The 13,806-nt window shown below is 39.3% G+C and overlaps 1 protein-coding gene across 2 annotated transcripts in view; it reads right to left on the minus strand.

Annotated features, from left to right (window-relative positions):
- ATRN (attractin) overlaps window positions 1-13,806 on the minus strand; it is a 131,258-nt gene that overhangs the window by 101,017 nt on the left and 16,435 nt on the right. For both annotated transcript variants that reach the window (XM_060187179.1, XM_060187184.1), the window contains exons 2-3: window positions 5,789-5,872; window positions 3,546-3,659 (exon numbers count right to left, since the gene is read on the minus strand). In XM_060187179.1, the coding sequence (XP_060043162.1) occupies window positions 3,546-3,659; window positions 5,789-5,872 (198 nt within the window). The remainder of the gene's footprint in view (window positions 1-3,545; window positions 3,660-5,788; window positions 5,873-13,806) is intronic.

The raw sequence follows: 13,806 nt of genomic DNA on the forward strand, positions 1-13,806 counted from the left end.
AAAAACAGGTATACCAAAAGCAATTCTCTCATAAGTATCAATACAGGAAAGGACCTGAGACTTCAGTCACATGTGCAAGATCCCAGGATAAGCTTCAGGATCAGAGGTGTGATCCTCACTCTATGTCTGGGCATGCCACTGACATCTCTGAGTCTCTTCAAATGTACAAGGATAAATCCTAACTATCTCACAGCAATGTAACGAGAATTTAATTGTTAAAGCATGCGAAGTACAATGCCTCCGCCAGTAGGTGCTCAGTCAGTACTGACTACTGGTATTCTTAATATGCACACATACAAGTGTGTAGGATCAGTAGTACAATGAACAGAGGAAGGAAAGATGGTGAGTCATAGCAGGGGCTGCAGATGACCACCACGCTGAAGAAAGGAAATCAACTTCCCCATTGTCAGAGAGACTTAGGCATTTGCTTCTCTTCACTTCAAAAATGAAATAATGATATTTTGGAGAGATGCTGCTTTTTTCCCCACTGTGAAAAGAAAACAACTGACTTGTGCCAAAAATAAACTTTCACAGTATAAATAAGCACAAACACAACCTAGTATGCAAGGCAATGGGAAGTGTGTGGGTGAGGAAGTGATGTTATAGACATACCATCCAACTGAATCCTATGCTGCTCCCTACCATCTCTTCTCCCCTGCCCCGGGTAAATAAATAAACAAATAAATAAATAAATGCAGGCACAGCTAAAGCTACACCAGTTGTCCAACTTAAGCAAATCAAGAACTATACTGGGGCTCTTCATAACCTTATATTGTATACACAGGTACCACTGTTTAGAATCATTTTGTAAATGATTTTGATATTCAATTTCATATAAGTATCCTAGGCAGATATGAGCTCTCTAAACATACCTGGGGCGTAACCTGATTTTACCAACCACACCATGTAAATTTAGTAGTAATTTAAGGTCTGACATACCTCTCTTCTTGTAACACTACAAGCTCCTTAATGGCATGGAAACATGGAAGGCAAATGGAATTCTTCAAGTCAAGGGTTGAAGTCTGGTACCAAGGCCAAACAAGGTCTATATATTTTTACTGGTAGATTCGGAGGGTTTGTGAACATGAGAGAAGAAGCCTCAACCTACTCTCTTCTCATGATCTGACTATATTATTGGATTGTCAGAAAAATAGTGACACATTTTTACAGAGAAAAACAGAAGAAATATGTCATTAATTTTCCAACAACCCAATAACTGATCTCTGGACAGATCTCTCATTTAACAAAGCTCCCTCTGGCAGTTCTTCATCACAAGTCTTGACAACTGTCTCATGGCTGGTGCAGTGGCTCAGAGGTATAGAGCCTATCTTTTCTGTGTGAGGCCCTGGGTTCAGTCCCCAGGACCATATGAGAACAGCAAACACAAATGAGTCCAGGGAAATAGGATAATGGTCTATTTTTTATTGTTTGCTTGCTTATTTATTTATTTATTTTACTAAAGCACTACTCAGCTCTGGCTTATAGTGGTATGAGGAGTTGAACCTGGGACCCTAAACAAAATTTTAAAACCCATTAAAATGGTCATGGCTCTCAGATGAAAGATATCATGGAGATAGATACTTCTGTGCCAGAGGAAGTGGAGAAACACAGGTCATCTTAGTCTAAGTGTCTCTTCCATCCTTCGGCTCCCCGCATACAACCTATTATGACACCTATTAGCCAACATGAGACATCAACCAGTCAGGCCCCATGTAAGGAACAACAACAACAAAAAAAAAAAATGTTTGTTTAACTGACTTTCTATAAGACAATAAAAGTATCTGAGAAAAAGACATCCAGAAAGTCAGTTTAAAAAGAGAGAGAGATATTAATTGACTACATAAGGGAATAAGCATTTTCCTCCAGGGTTACCACTGGGACTCAGTGCCTGCACTACAAATCCACTGCTCCTGGAGGCTTTTTTTTTTTTTCCCTTTTGTTGCCCTTGTCATTTATCATTGTTGTTGTTACTGGATAGGACAGAGAAATCGAGAGAGATGGGGAAGGCACAGAGGGGAGAGAAAGATAGACACCTGCAGACCTCCTTCACAGCTGTGAAGTGGACACCCCCCCCCATAGGTGGGGAGCCGAGGGCTTGAACCAGATTCTTGTGCGGGCCCTTATGCTTCGCACCATGTGCACTTCCCCCACTGCGCTACAGCCCAGCCCCCAGAAATATTTTTTGGCGAGCCGGGTTTAAGCTCTGGGTTAAGCGCACATAGTATAAAGTGCAGGGACCCCCACAAGGATCTTGCTCAGAGCCCCCCACGCCACCCTCCCACCCCCGCTCCCCACCTGCAGGGGGTCACTTCACAAGTTGTAGAACAGGTTTGTAGGTATCTTTCTCTCCCCTTCTCTATCTCTCCCTCCCCTCTCAAAATCTCTGTCATAACAAATAAAATGGAAAAAAAGATGGCCATCAGAAATAGTGGATTTGTAGTGCAGGCAATAAGCCCCAGCGATAACCTTGGAGGCAAAAAAAAAAAAAAAAAAAAACTTTTTTTAAACCTCTATTAAATAAAAGAAAGAAAAATGGAAGTTCTGAATCCCCAAGTAGCCAGCAATATAAGAAACATAATTATTAAACTAAAATGCCAAAACAATTCAAACATTATATACTAGGTGTTAAGTTGTTTCCTTTATTTTTAAAAGTTGTTTTAACTACTAATAAAAATTACACTTGTTAGAGAAAAAAAAATCACGATACTTAAATACTATATTCTTTACTGTCCATGGGTAACCATGGTTCATTTTATTCTTCCAAAAACTATCCTTTGAACATAGTAATGCATCTACACAAATATAAACAGCAACTTCTGTATTTGAACTCACTGAGTAACTACTGAAAGCCTACTGCAATGAGGAACAAAACAAGAATCAAAACAGGCATGAAGGTGGTCTGGGAGGCGGTGCAGTGGACAAAGCATTGGATTCTCAACCATGAGATCCTGAATTCAATCCCCGGCAGTACATGTACCAGTGTGATGTGTGGTTCTTTCTCTCTCTCCTTCTATCTTTCTCATGAATAAAACATTAAATTCTTGCAAAAAAAAAAAAAAAAGACATGAAGGTGAGCAAGACAGACCAGCACATGCACAGTGTAACTGCTCTGTCATGCTCACAACCCAGGTCTGAGTCTGGCCCCCACCACACTGAGGGAGGCTTCGGTGCTGTGGCATCTTTCCCTCACCCCCCTCTATCTTTTTCTCTCTGAAAAGGTCAGCCCAGAGCAGTAAAGCCCCAATGACAGCAATAATTAATTAACTAATATAGGTTATGAATTAAAATTTTCATAAACATTATTATTCACTATAGTACAAAACATTTTTTGAAATGTGAATTTCACCAGCACCATTACAAGAAGAAAGAAATTTGATATTACTATCACAATGTTATAAACCAGAAAACTGAAAAGAAGAGGTCACACATTTTGTCTAAAAACTGACCTGGTGGCTGTAAGAAATCAAGCCAGGATTAGTATACAGTGACAGGACTCCAGGACAAGTTTTCTTCCCATTAAATAACAAGTAAATGGTTGAGCTTACCTAAAAGCAGCAATCAGTGGTGCATAAATTGAATCCCCATCATAAATATATAAATGGTCCCAACTACACTCTGTAGCAAAATGATTGAAACGTAGTCTCATTATCTTATTTGGCCTGAAAGAAAAGTGAAAAACAAAAATAGTAATTCTCTAATAGTCGTAACTACCAAACACTTCAGAAAAGCCTATCAATAGAGTTTTATTTATTCACTGGATAGAGACAGAGAGAAACTGAGGGGGGACGTAGATAGAGGAAGTAAGGAAGAAACACAGACAGCACTCCCTCACCACTCGAGAAGCCTCCCCCCTGTAGGTGGGGGCCAGGACCTTGAACCTGGGTCCTGGCACACTATAACATGCGAGCTCACTCAGGTGCACCACTGTCTAGCCCCTCAATAGTTTTAAAGAACTTGTAGGTAGAGAAAAAAATTAATAATACGTAAAAGATAGGTGACACGACTTAACACCTTCATTTTTCAGACCTTACCGGGCATTTATTTATGCGTACGAGATCACTAAATATGCCATGGTAAAGAGAATAAGCATGGTCTATGACTTTCAGCCTTACAAGTCATTTGGTAACCATTCTTTACTAATCCATTAGCCTATATCTGCACTCCCTTTCTCATTGTATTCAAATTTCCACACTACACCACAGCACAAACACCTGCTAATTCTCTAAATGCACCTGTCCCTCTGGCCTCCCCCCCCCCCCCGGCCTTTTCATGGAACTACCTGGCAAAAAGTTTCTGTCTCAAGGAAACCAGTCACTGCTTTGATTTACACTGAATCCAAAGAAAAGTAAGCCAAGTTGGAGAAAGCCATACCATTGGGCAGACTTGTTCTAGAACTGGAATTCTTCATATTCAATTAAGAGTTTGAAGAGAGAGCTGGCTGGTGGCTTACGTGGCACAGCACATGTGCCCCAAGTGCAAGGACCTACATTCAAGCCCCTAGTCCCCATCTGTAAGGCAGAAGCTTCACAAGCTATGGAACTGTGCTGTAGGTATCTCTCCTCTCTGTCTATTCTCCCTCTATCTCATTCTGTCTCTCACCTTCTTATGAAAAAGAAGGGGAAAAGTTCAAAAATGTTTTAAGACTAAAATGTACTAAAAGTACTACTTGAGGGAGTCGGGCTGTAGCGCAGCAGGTTATGCACAGGTGGCGCAAAGCGCAAGGACTGGCATAAGGATCCTTGTTCGAGCCCTGGCTCCCCACCTGCAGGGGAGTCACTTCACAGGCGGTGAAGCAGGTCTGCAGGTGTCTATCTTTCTCTCCTCCTCTATGTGTTCCCCCCTCCTCTCTCCATTTCTCTCTGTCCTATCTAACAACGATGACAACAATAATAACTACAACAATAAAACAAGGGCAACAAAAGGGAATAAATAAAATGTTAAAAAGAAAAAAAGGACAACAAAAGAAAAAAAAAGTATTACTTGAAAGATTTGTTACCAAAAAAAAAGAAAGAAAAAAGGGAATGGACAGTGGTGCACCTAGCCAAGGACCAGGGTTTGAGCCTGCACTCCCCACCTTCAGGGGGGGAGCTTCATGAGCGGTGAAGCAAGTACTACAATTGTCTCTCTGTCGTTCTTCTTCTTTCTCCCCTGCCCCTCTTAATTTCTGTCTTATTAAATAAAGAAATAAATATTTTTAGAAAGGCTGCCAGAAGTGGTGGATTTGTCATGCAGGCACCAAGACCCAGCAAGTAACTACGGTAGGAAAAAAAAAAAACTGGCAATAACTGGAAGGGGGTGAGGGACCCAAAGAAGGAGTTGTCTGGACATGGAGAGCTAATTCTGTTTTTCCTGGCCACAATAAAAACGGGTTCTTAGAAAAATGAAACATTATAGCTTTATAATGCAAGCCACTTAAAATACTCTTTTTTTTTTTTTTCCTTCCAGAGCACTGCTCAGCTCTGGCTTATGGTGGTTAAGGGGATTGAACCTGGGACTTTGGAGCCTCAGGCATGACAGTCTCTTTGCACAACCATTATGTTATCTACTCCTGCCCAAAATACTCACTTTTTTTTAACTCATACAATTGAAAACAGAAATTTCTCATGTGTGCAATTCATCTGTAGCATTAAACCAATAGTGAACATTAAGAAAGTCAAATTCATCTGTCAAATGCAAAGTTATCAAATAAAAATATTAAACTATGTTATAGTACAGATTGCTAGTTTTGCTTGTAGTAATGAATACCACACTGAGTTTTATTGGAAAGAAATTAGCCACTGTTACTTACAGTCCTTCAATGAGCCATGTACACTTTGTTTTGTATTTATAATTTCCAGGTCCATCTGTTATAAACCCAGAAGATCCAGTTAGTCTGTTAAAAGAGAGAGAGAGAGAGAGAGAGAGAGGGAGAGAGAAAGAATTTAAGTCCATCAAAGCTGCATATATTGATACTGTTTTCCTTAATTCTCTATATAATTCAAATAAACCATAGTTTGAGTACTTTAATGTTTACTATAACCAGATGACGGTAACTTCAATAGTTATAGTCAAATCATATAAATCTGCTGAACAAATATGTCCCATATACTTAAAGAGATATAAATCTACAACAAAACAAAAACAAAAATATCTAAATCCTTCTAGTTGGTGGGAAAGTCATACTTTGAGCCATGAGAATAAGATTTATAAATGTGAGTTTGGGTTTGTTGATTTTTTTGTTCGTTTGGTTCAGACAGAGGGTAAAGGCAGAGAGGGAGAGATGCAGAGAGGAGACACCACATCACTACTTCACCATTCACGAAGCTTCGCATTTGCATGATGCTTGGGTAACCAGGGGGCTAGAACCTGGGTCTTTATGCATGGCAAACTGTGAGCTCTACAAGGTGAGCTACTCCCCAACCCCCATAAGTTTGTTTTTCAAAACAAGATCACATAGATACAGTTATAAGTGTACTTAATACAACACTACAGATAGTATTATCTGTGCTGGGCAAGCACATCTAAGAAGCTGTAACACACAATAGATCCACTGTGGCTATTAGCAGCTTTTTTCTGAAGTGATAATCTACCATATTCCTTTAAACAGCATATGTACATCAGTACCTGTCTTCCCACACTGGAGCCAAGCCTGAAGTTAATACTTTTAGATCATACCACTATGGTAGACATAACTACTGTCTCACTTATGTTTTGGCAGGTGCTAGCCCTGATTTTTTTCTTCTAGTGTATGATTTTTTTTATTAGTGATTTAATAATGATTGACAAGATTATGGGAATAAGAGGGGTACAATTCCATACAATTTCCACCACCAGAGTTCTGTATCCCATTCGCTCCATTGGAAGTTTCTCTATTCTTTATTCCTCTGGGAGAGGCTCTGATTTGTTAACACCTTCTCATATGGTTTTGTTAGCTGTATTTTCTCCTTTGTGATTTTGGATTCCATATTTTTTGTCTACTTCGCTGGGGTAATAACTCACTCAGTAGAGCTCACACTTTATCATGTATGAGAACTGGGTTTGAGCCCCTGGTCACCACATGGAAGATCATATAACAGGGAGATTTTCATGAGTGGTAGAGTAATGCTAATGGTATCTCTCCGTGTGTATGTGTGTGTGTGTGTGTGTGTGTGTGTGTGTGTGTGTGTGTGTGTGTGTGTGTGTGTGTGTGTTTTCCTCCCTCTTACCTCTATCTTGAGAAAGGAAAAAAAGTCCACAGAAAGTGGAAGAATTGCACAGGTGCAAAGTGCTGGCAGTCCAAAAAAATAATAATAATAATAATGTTTAGGAGCTATTTTTATATAGTAAGGGTTCAAACTTATTACCCACCATATATTGGGCTGTTGGAAAATCATGACACAATTGTGCCTAGGAAAACAGAAAAATACAACATGACTTTTCTGACAAACCAATATTTCATTTTCCCACTTATCTAATTAAGATTCCATGGCCCATCATTATTATTATCCACTGAAAACCCCTTGACTTATTTGTCTTTTATCTTCCTCTGGTTTTTTTTAAGATTATAAGTTAATAGGAGTGTATATTAACACCATTCCCACCACCAAAGGTCTGTGTTCCTATCCCCACCCCCCTATAGTGAAGCTGAAAATCTACCCTCACCCTCTACAGTTTTTTATTTTGGTGCAATACTCCAAACTCAGTCAAATTCTACTTTGTTTTTCTCTGTCTGTCCTTCCTTCTTAACTTCTGTTTATGAGGGGGATCCTTTCTGTTCTACTCATATGATATATATGATTCTGTTTCTTATACCCCGTCATAACATTCTTTTTTTTTTTAATTTATGAAAAGGAAACACTGACAAAAACCATAGGATAAGAGGGGTACAACTCCACACAATTCCCACCACCAGAACTCTGTATCCCATCCCCTCCTCTGATAGCTTTCCTATTCCCTATCCCTCTGGGAGTATGGAGTCATTATGGGGTGCAGAAGGTGGAAGGTCTGGCTTCTGTAATTGCTTCCCCTCTGAACATGGGTGTTGGCAGGTCAATCCATACTCCCAGCCCATCTCTCTCTTTCTTAGTGGAGCAGGGTTCTAATCCCAAAACGTCAGTCTAAGCCAATCAAGGTTTCCCACAAACAATTCGAAAATGTATATGAGTTGTGGGGGTTGTATTGTTATATGGGAAACTGGGAAATGTTATGCATGTACAAACTATTGTATTTACTATCGAACATAAAACATTAATTCCCCAATAAAGAAATTTAAAAAAAAAAGAAAATGTATAGGGTTGTATTGTTATATGGGAAACTGAGAAATGTTATGCATGTACAAACTATTATATTTACTGTCGAATGTAAAACACTAATCCCCCAATAAAGAAATTTAAAAAAAGGAAATGTATGTGAGTTAAGATACTATGGTACATTAAATGAAGGAGAGTTTTTTCAATAAATGGTACTGGGAAACTTGGGTTGAGACATGCAGAAGAATGAAAGAGAACTACCACATGTCACTGTGCACGAAAGTCAACTCAAAGGACCAGGTGGTGGTGCACCTGGTTGACTACACATCCCACTATGCACAAGGGCCCTAGTTCAAGTCCCTAGTCCCCATCTGCAGAAGGAAAGCTTCACAAGCAGTGGAGCTGTGCTATAGGTACCTTTCTCTTTTTCTCTCTCTCCTGTCTGTCTATCTACCTATCCCTCCCATCTCAATTTCTCTTTCCTCTCAAATTAAGGAGGGGAAAAAAGAAGAAATATAAGTAAATAAATAAAAATTAAATCCCTGTTATCTAGGTGAAGACAAAAGAGTACAGAAAGGTGGTAATGATAAAAGTGAAAAAAATTATTTTTGTTTAACTGACTATGAGTTGAAAATATGAAATTTTGTAACAAGCTCTAGGTACTCAGACTTTTCATTTCTGTTTACTTGGAATTTTACAGAGTAAGAAATTGAATAGAGAAAAAGAAGAGTATCTATGTACAAATGACAGCTGTTTGAAAAAGCAATAAGAAAGTCAGAAAACAACTGAAAGTGCTGAGAGAAAACAATAGTCAGTATTAAGTTCTGTCTCCAAATGCATCAGCATTCAAGGAGATAAAGTAAAGATAACAAACAAAAGTCTATATCCTTGCCAAAAGAAAAGCTCATGAGATAGAAAAATCCAAAGCAAAAATGCTAGAATATAAGATATAAACGTTTTCATTCAAAAATGTATCATGAGGTAGTATGGAATTATACACCTATTATTTTATAATTCTGTAAATCACTAATAAAAAATAAATTTAAAAAATATATATCGTGGGTGGTGGTACATCCAGTAGAGTGCACATGTTACCATGCACAAGAACATGGAACTCCCGGCTCCCATCTACAGAACAGGAAGCTGCATGAGTGCTTCTGGGAGCATTGCTACTGGGGTCTCTCACTTCCTCACTCTCCCTCACTATTTCTCTATTTCTACTGGAAAAGAATGAAAAGGGGGGGAAAGTAACTGCCAGAAACAGAGTCATCCTGGAGGCACTGAGCCCCAGCAATAACCCTGGATAGAAGGATGGGTAGGGTAGGTGGGTGGATGTAAATCGAGCTCATTAAAAATAACAATAAAAAAAGTCTATCAATGTAACAAATGTATAGAGAAATTAGAGGGGGAGGAGATAGAGAGGGACAGAGAAAGACAACAACTGCAACACTGAAGTTTCCCCCTGCAGGTGGAGGTCAAGGGCTTGAACCTGCATCCTCAAGTATGGTAATGTGGGATTAGCCCAGTGCTTTACTTCCCAGCCCCTAAATGTAATTCAGTATGTTAACAATTTAAAAAAACAAAATTATTTTGCTCACTGGTCACTTATGTGCTATTCTAGAAATTTCCTTTTAAAGTTAGAAACAAAATTACTTAGCAATATTTTATAGCTGGAAAGAGAGCACAATAGATGTGCACCAAACTTAATGTGCATGAGGCTCCAGAGGTCCCCAATTCAAATCCCCAGCACTCCAGCACTACCATATGCCAGAGCTGAGTGGTGTTCTGGTCCCGTATTCTCCTTCTCTCTTCTTATGTAAATAAATATATTTTAAAATAGGGGGGCTAGTTCAGCAGCAGAGTGTATGCCTTACTATGCATGAAGCCCTGGGTCCAAGCCCCAGAACCATATAGGAAGGAGCACTAGAAATGGCACCAAGGGAGCTCCATGGGTGATGGGGCAGTGCTGTGGTGCCATCTCTGCCCAGTACTGTGGTGCTCTCTGATAGCCCAGTGCTCTCTCTCCCCTGCCTACTTTCTCTCTCTCTAAAACTAAGTTATCACTGATGAGTTCTCACTGGATCTCTTCCACTCCTAGTGAACTCTTTTTTTAAAAAAAATTTATTTTTTTATTCCCTGTTGCTACCCTTGTTATAGTTGTTGTTGATGTCATCTTTCTTGGCTAGAATAGAGAGAAATGGAGAGAGGAGGGGAAGACAGAGGGGGAGAGAAAGATAGAAACCTGCAGACCTGCTTCACAGCTTGTGAAGCAACTCTCCCGCAGGTGGGGAGCCAGGGGCTCGAACCAGGATCCTTATGCGAGTCCTTGCACTTTGCACCACCTGCACTTAACCCGCTGTGCTACCACCTGACTCCCCCCAGTGAACTCTTTTTATTTACTTATTTAATTTTAGATAGAAATTGAGATTAGAGAGAAAGAGAGGAGAGATACCACAGCACTGCTCCACCACTTGTAAAACATCTCTTGTACAGATGCTCCCATATGGTGGCTGGATGCTCAAACCTAAGTCCTTATGTGTGGTAAAGTGTATACTCTAACGAATAAGTCACCTCCTGGCTCCTGCTTCTCTGGATCTATCTGGAACTGAATGGGGGGGAGGGGAACCCACCAAGAACAAATCCACAGGTGTGAAGTCCCAGCAGCAAAACAATAAACTTAGAAGAATCCAGTTCTTGTCAGAACTTAGACAAGTCTCAACCCTATAAAATTTTGCTAGTTCCCTTTACACAAATCCAGCATATATGAAAATCAATTCTGCTTTTGCACCTTTATCATTACCATGATGGTAAGACTCAGTTCTGACCTAAAATAAATGAGAAGGATGTCAGCACCTGACTCCAGTGGGTTAGCCCAGCCATGCTCCTGCCAACATTTAGGCATGCAAGTTCAGCAGTGATCAGTCAGGATGTCCAGACAACCACAGAGATTCACAAGCTAAATATTACTTAATTATACTAATTCTAGGGGAGGGAAAGAAAAGAAAATCTAAAATTCCAGCCTATACCACAGTAATTACTTGCATTATAGTATAGACTAAATCTACTAAAAGTTTGTCAGGTCATGCTGAAAAATGTTATGAGTTTACTTAATGATATAACAAACTAAAATAGAAATGATATTGCATCTGTCGATCCCAACCTAATCAACACAAGGAGTACCACCTCAGCATACTGCACCTCAGACTGTGTCCAGAGACGTCAGACATGGAATGCCAACCCTTCACCCTCATCACTCAGGTTCCAGATGTCAGCATGATGCCAACCAGATTTCCCTGGACAACCCCACCAATGTGTCCTAGAGCTCCGCTTCCCCAGAGCCCTGCCCCACTAGGGAAAGAGAGAGATAGGCTGGGAGTATGGACTGACCTTTCAATGTCCATGTTCAGCGGGGAAGCAATTACAGAAGCCAGACCTTCAACCTTCTGCATCCCACAATGACCATACTCCCAGAGGGATAAGGAATAGGAAAGCTATCATGGGAGGGGATGGGATATGGAGTTCTGGTGGTGGGAACTGTGTGAAGTTGTACCCCTTTTATCCTATGGTTTTGTCAATGTTTCCTTTTTATAAATAAAAAATTTTAAAAAACTTCTCAACACACACACACACAAAAAAAACAGACTAAAATAAATGGAATAATAAAAAAAGTTGTGTTCTGGATAGAAAGATTATATCACAAAGTCAGCAATTTTCCCCAACCTAATCTCAGTATCTGGTGAAATTCCAATCAAATTATGAACCTGAATATTTGTTGAAATTATAGGAATAAAGGACTGAAAAATAACTAAAACAAATTTTAAGTTTTGTATTAACTAAGGTGTATTTCAAACCTGTAAGGGGGGGAACTCCTAATAAATGGGACTATAACATCTGTTTGCCAAATTTAAACAATTCAATTGGGTCATTACAGCAATCTACAAATAAAACAGAAACAAATTACATGTAAATAAAAGATGAGAATGTGGAAAAATAAAACTTTATTTTCTTTTTTTATTTATTTTCCCTTTAGTTGCCCTTGTTGTCCTTTTATTGTTGTTGGTTATTATTGTTGTCATTGATGTCGTCGTTGTTAGACAGGACACAGAGAAATGGAGAGTGGAGGGGAAAACAGAGAGGGGGAGAGAAAGATAGACACCTGCAGACCTGCTTCACTGCTTGTGAAGCAACTCCCCTGCAGGTGGGGAGCCGGGGTCTCGAACCGGGATCCCCACACCAGTCCTTACACTTTGCGCCACATGCACTTAACCTACTGTGCTACCGCCCGACTCCCAAAACTTTACTTTCTTAAACAAATTTTACCATGCTATAACCTTTGGGGAGGGCAGAGTCATACCTATATCTTATAAAACTCACATACCTGTTGTCCGGGAGGTGGTGCAGTAGTAAAGCTTTGGACTCTCAAGCATGAGGTCCCAAGTTCAATCCCCGGCAGCACATGTGCCAGAGTGATGTCTGGTTCCTTCTCTATCCTCCTATTTTTCTCATAAATAAGTAAAAAATCTTTTTTTTTTTTAAAAAAAAAAAAAAACCTCACATACTCACCCATCAAAATTCTAGTGTCAGGGGATGCACACCTATCTCCGAGATTCGTATTGCACTATAAAAACCTTCTACACTGTTGTTTGGCAAACTTTTTTAGATGCTATTATTTCTTATTACTGTATGTAACCATCATAACTGATAAAACATGTCTGGACATATCCAGTTCTTACATTTCACCAAATTATCTAAATCCGATTATGTGTCAAATACCACAAACAACCCTTGTGGAAAACAGTCTGGAGACTCTTTAAAATACTAAAAATTGACCTACCATAGGATTCTTCTCCTAGGTATCTATCCAAAGAACACACAAAAATTCTATCTGAAGAGTTATATATGCACACCTATGCTCACTACAACACTATTTGTAATAGTCCAAGCATAGGATCAATCCAGATATTCAATGACAGGTGGTTAAGGAAGTTGTGGTTCTTACAATGAAATTTGACTCAGGTGTAAGAAATTTTCTTTTTTGAGTGGTCTAGGAGGTGGCATAGTGGATAAAGCAATGGACTCTCAAGCATGAGTTCCTGAGTTCGATACCTGTCACACATGTACCAGAGTAATGTCTGGTTCTTCCTCTCTCTCTCATTAACAAATAATAAAATCTTTAAAATATTTTTTTCTCTTTTGACACAACATGGATGGAACTGGAGAGAATCAAGTTAAGTAAAATAAGTCAGAAGAAGGATAAATTGTAGATGGTATCACTCAAAAGGATGAGACTTAAGAATCAAAGAATGGGAAAATACAGGGCTAAACATTAGTTAGCTAATTATTAGCTAATGGTCTATTACAGCAAATCCAAGGACTGCAATGAGGCAGAGAAAAAGGACAAGTTGGTAGAGGGTATAGTGTGCTGGCACCTATCATGGGGAGATACAAAACTGCACATCTTTGACAACAATCTTGTAAATCAACATTTCCCAATACAGTGAACAAAACTGCACATCTTTGACAACAATCTTGTAAATCAACATTTCCCAATACAGTGAACAAAACTGTACATCTCTGACAAGTCTTGTAAATCAACATT

This window comes from Erinaceus europaeus, chromosome 1, assembly GCF_950295315.1.
Source record: "Erinaceus europaeus chromosome 1, mEriEur2.1, whole genome shotgun sequence".
NCBI lineage: Eukaryota > Metazoa > Chordata > Mammalia > Eulipotyphla > Erinaceidae > Erinaceus > Erinaceus europaeus.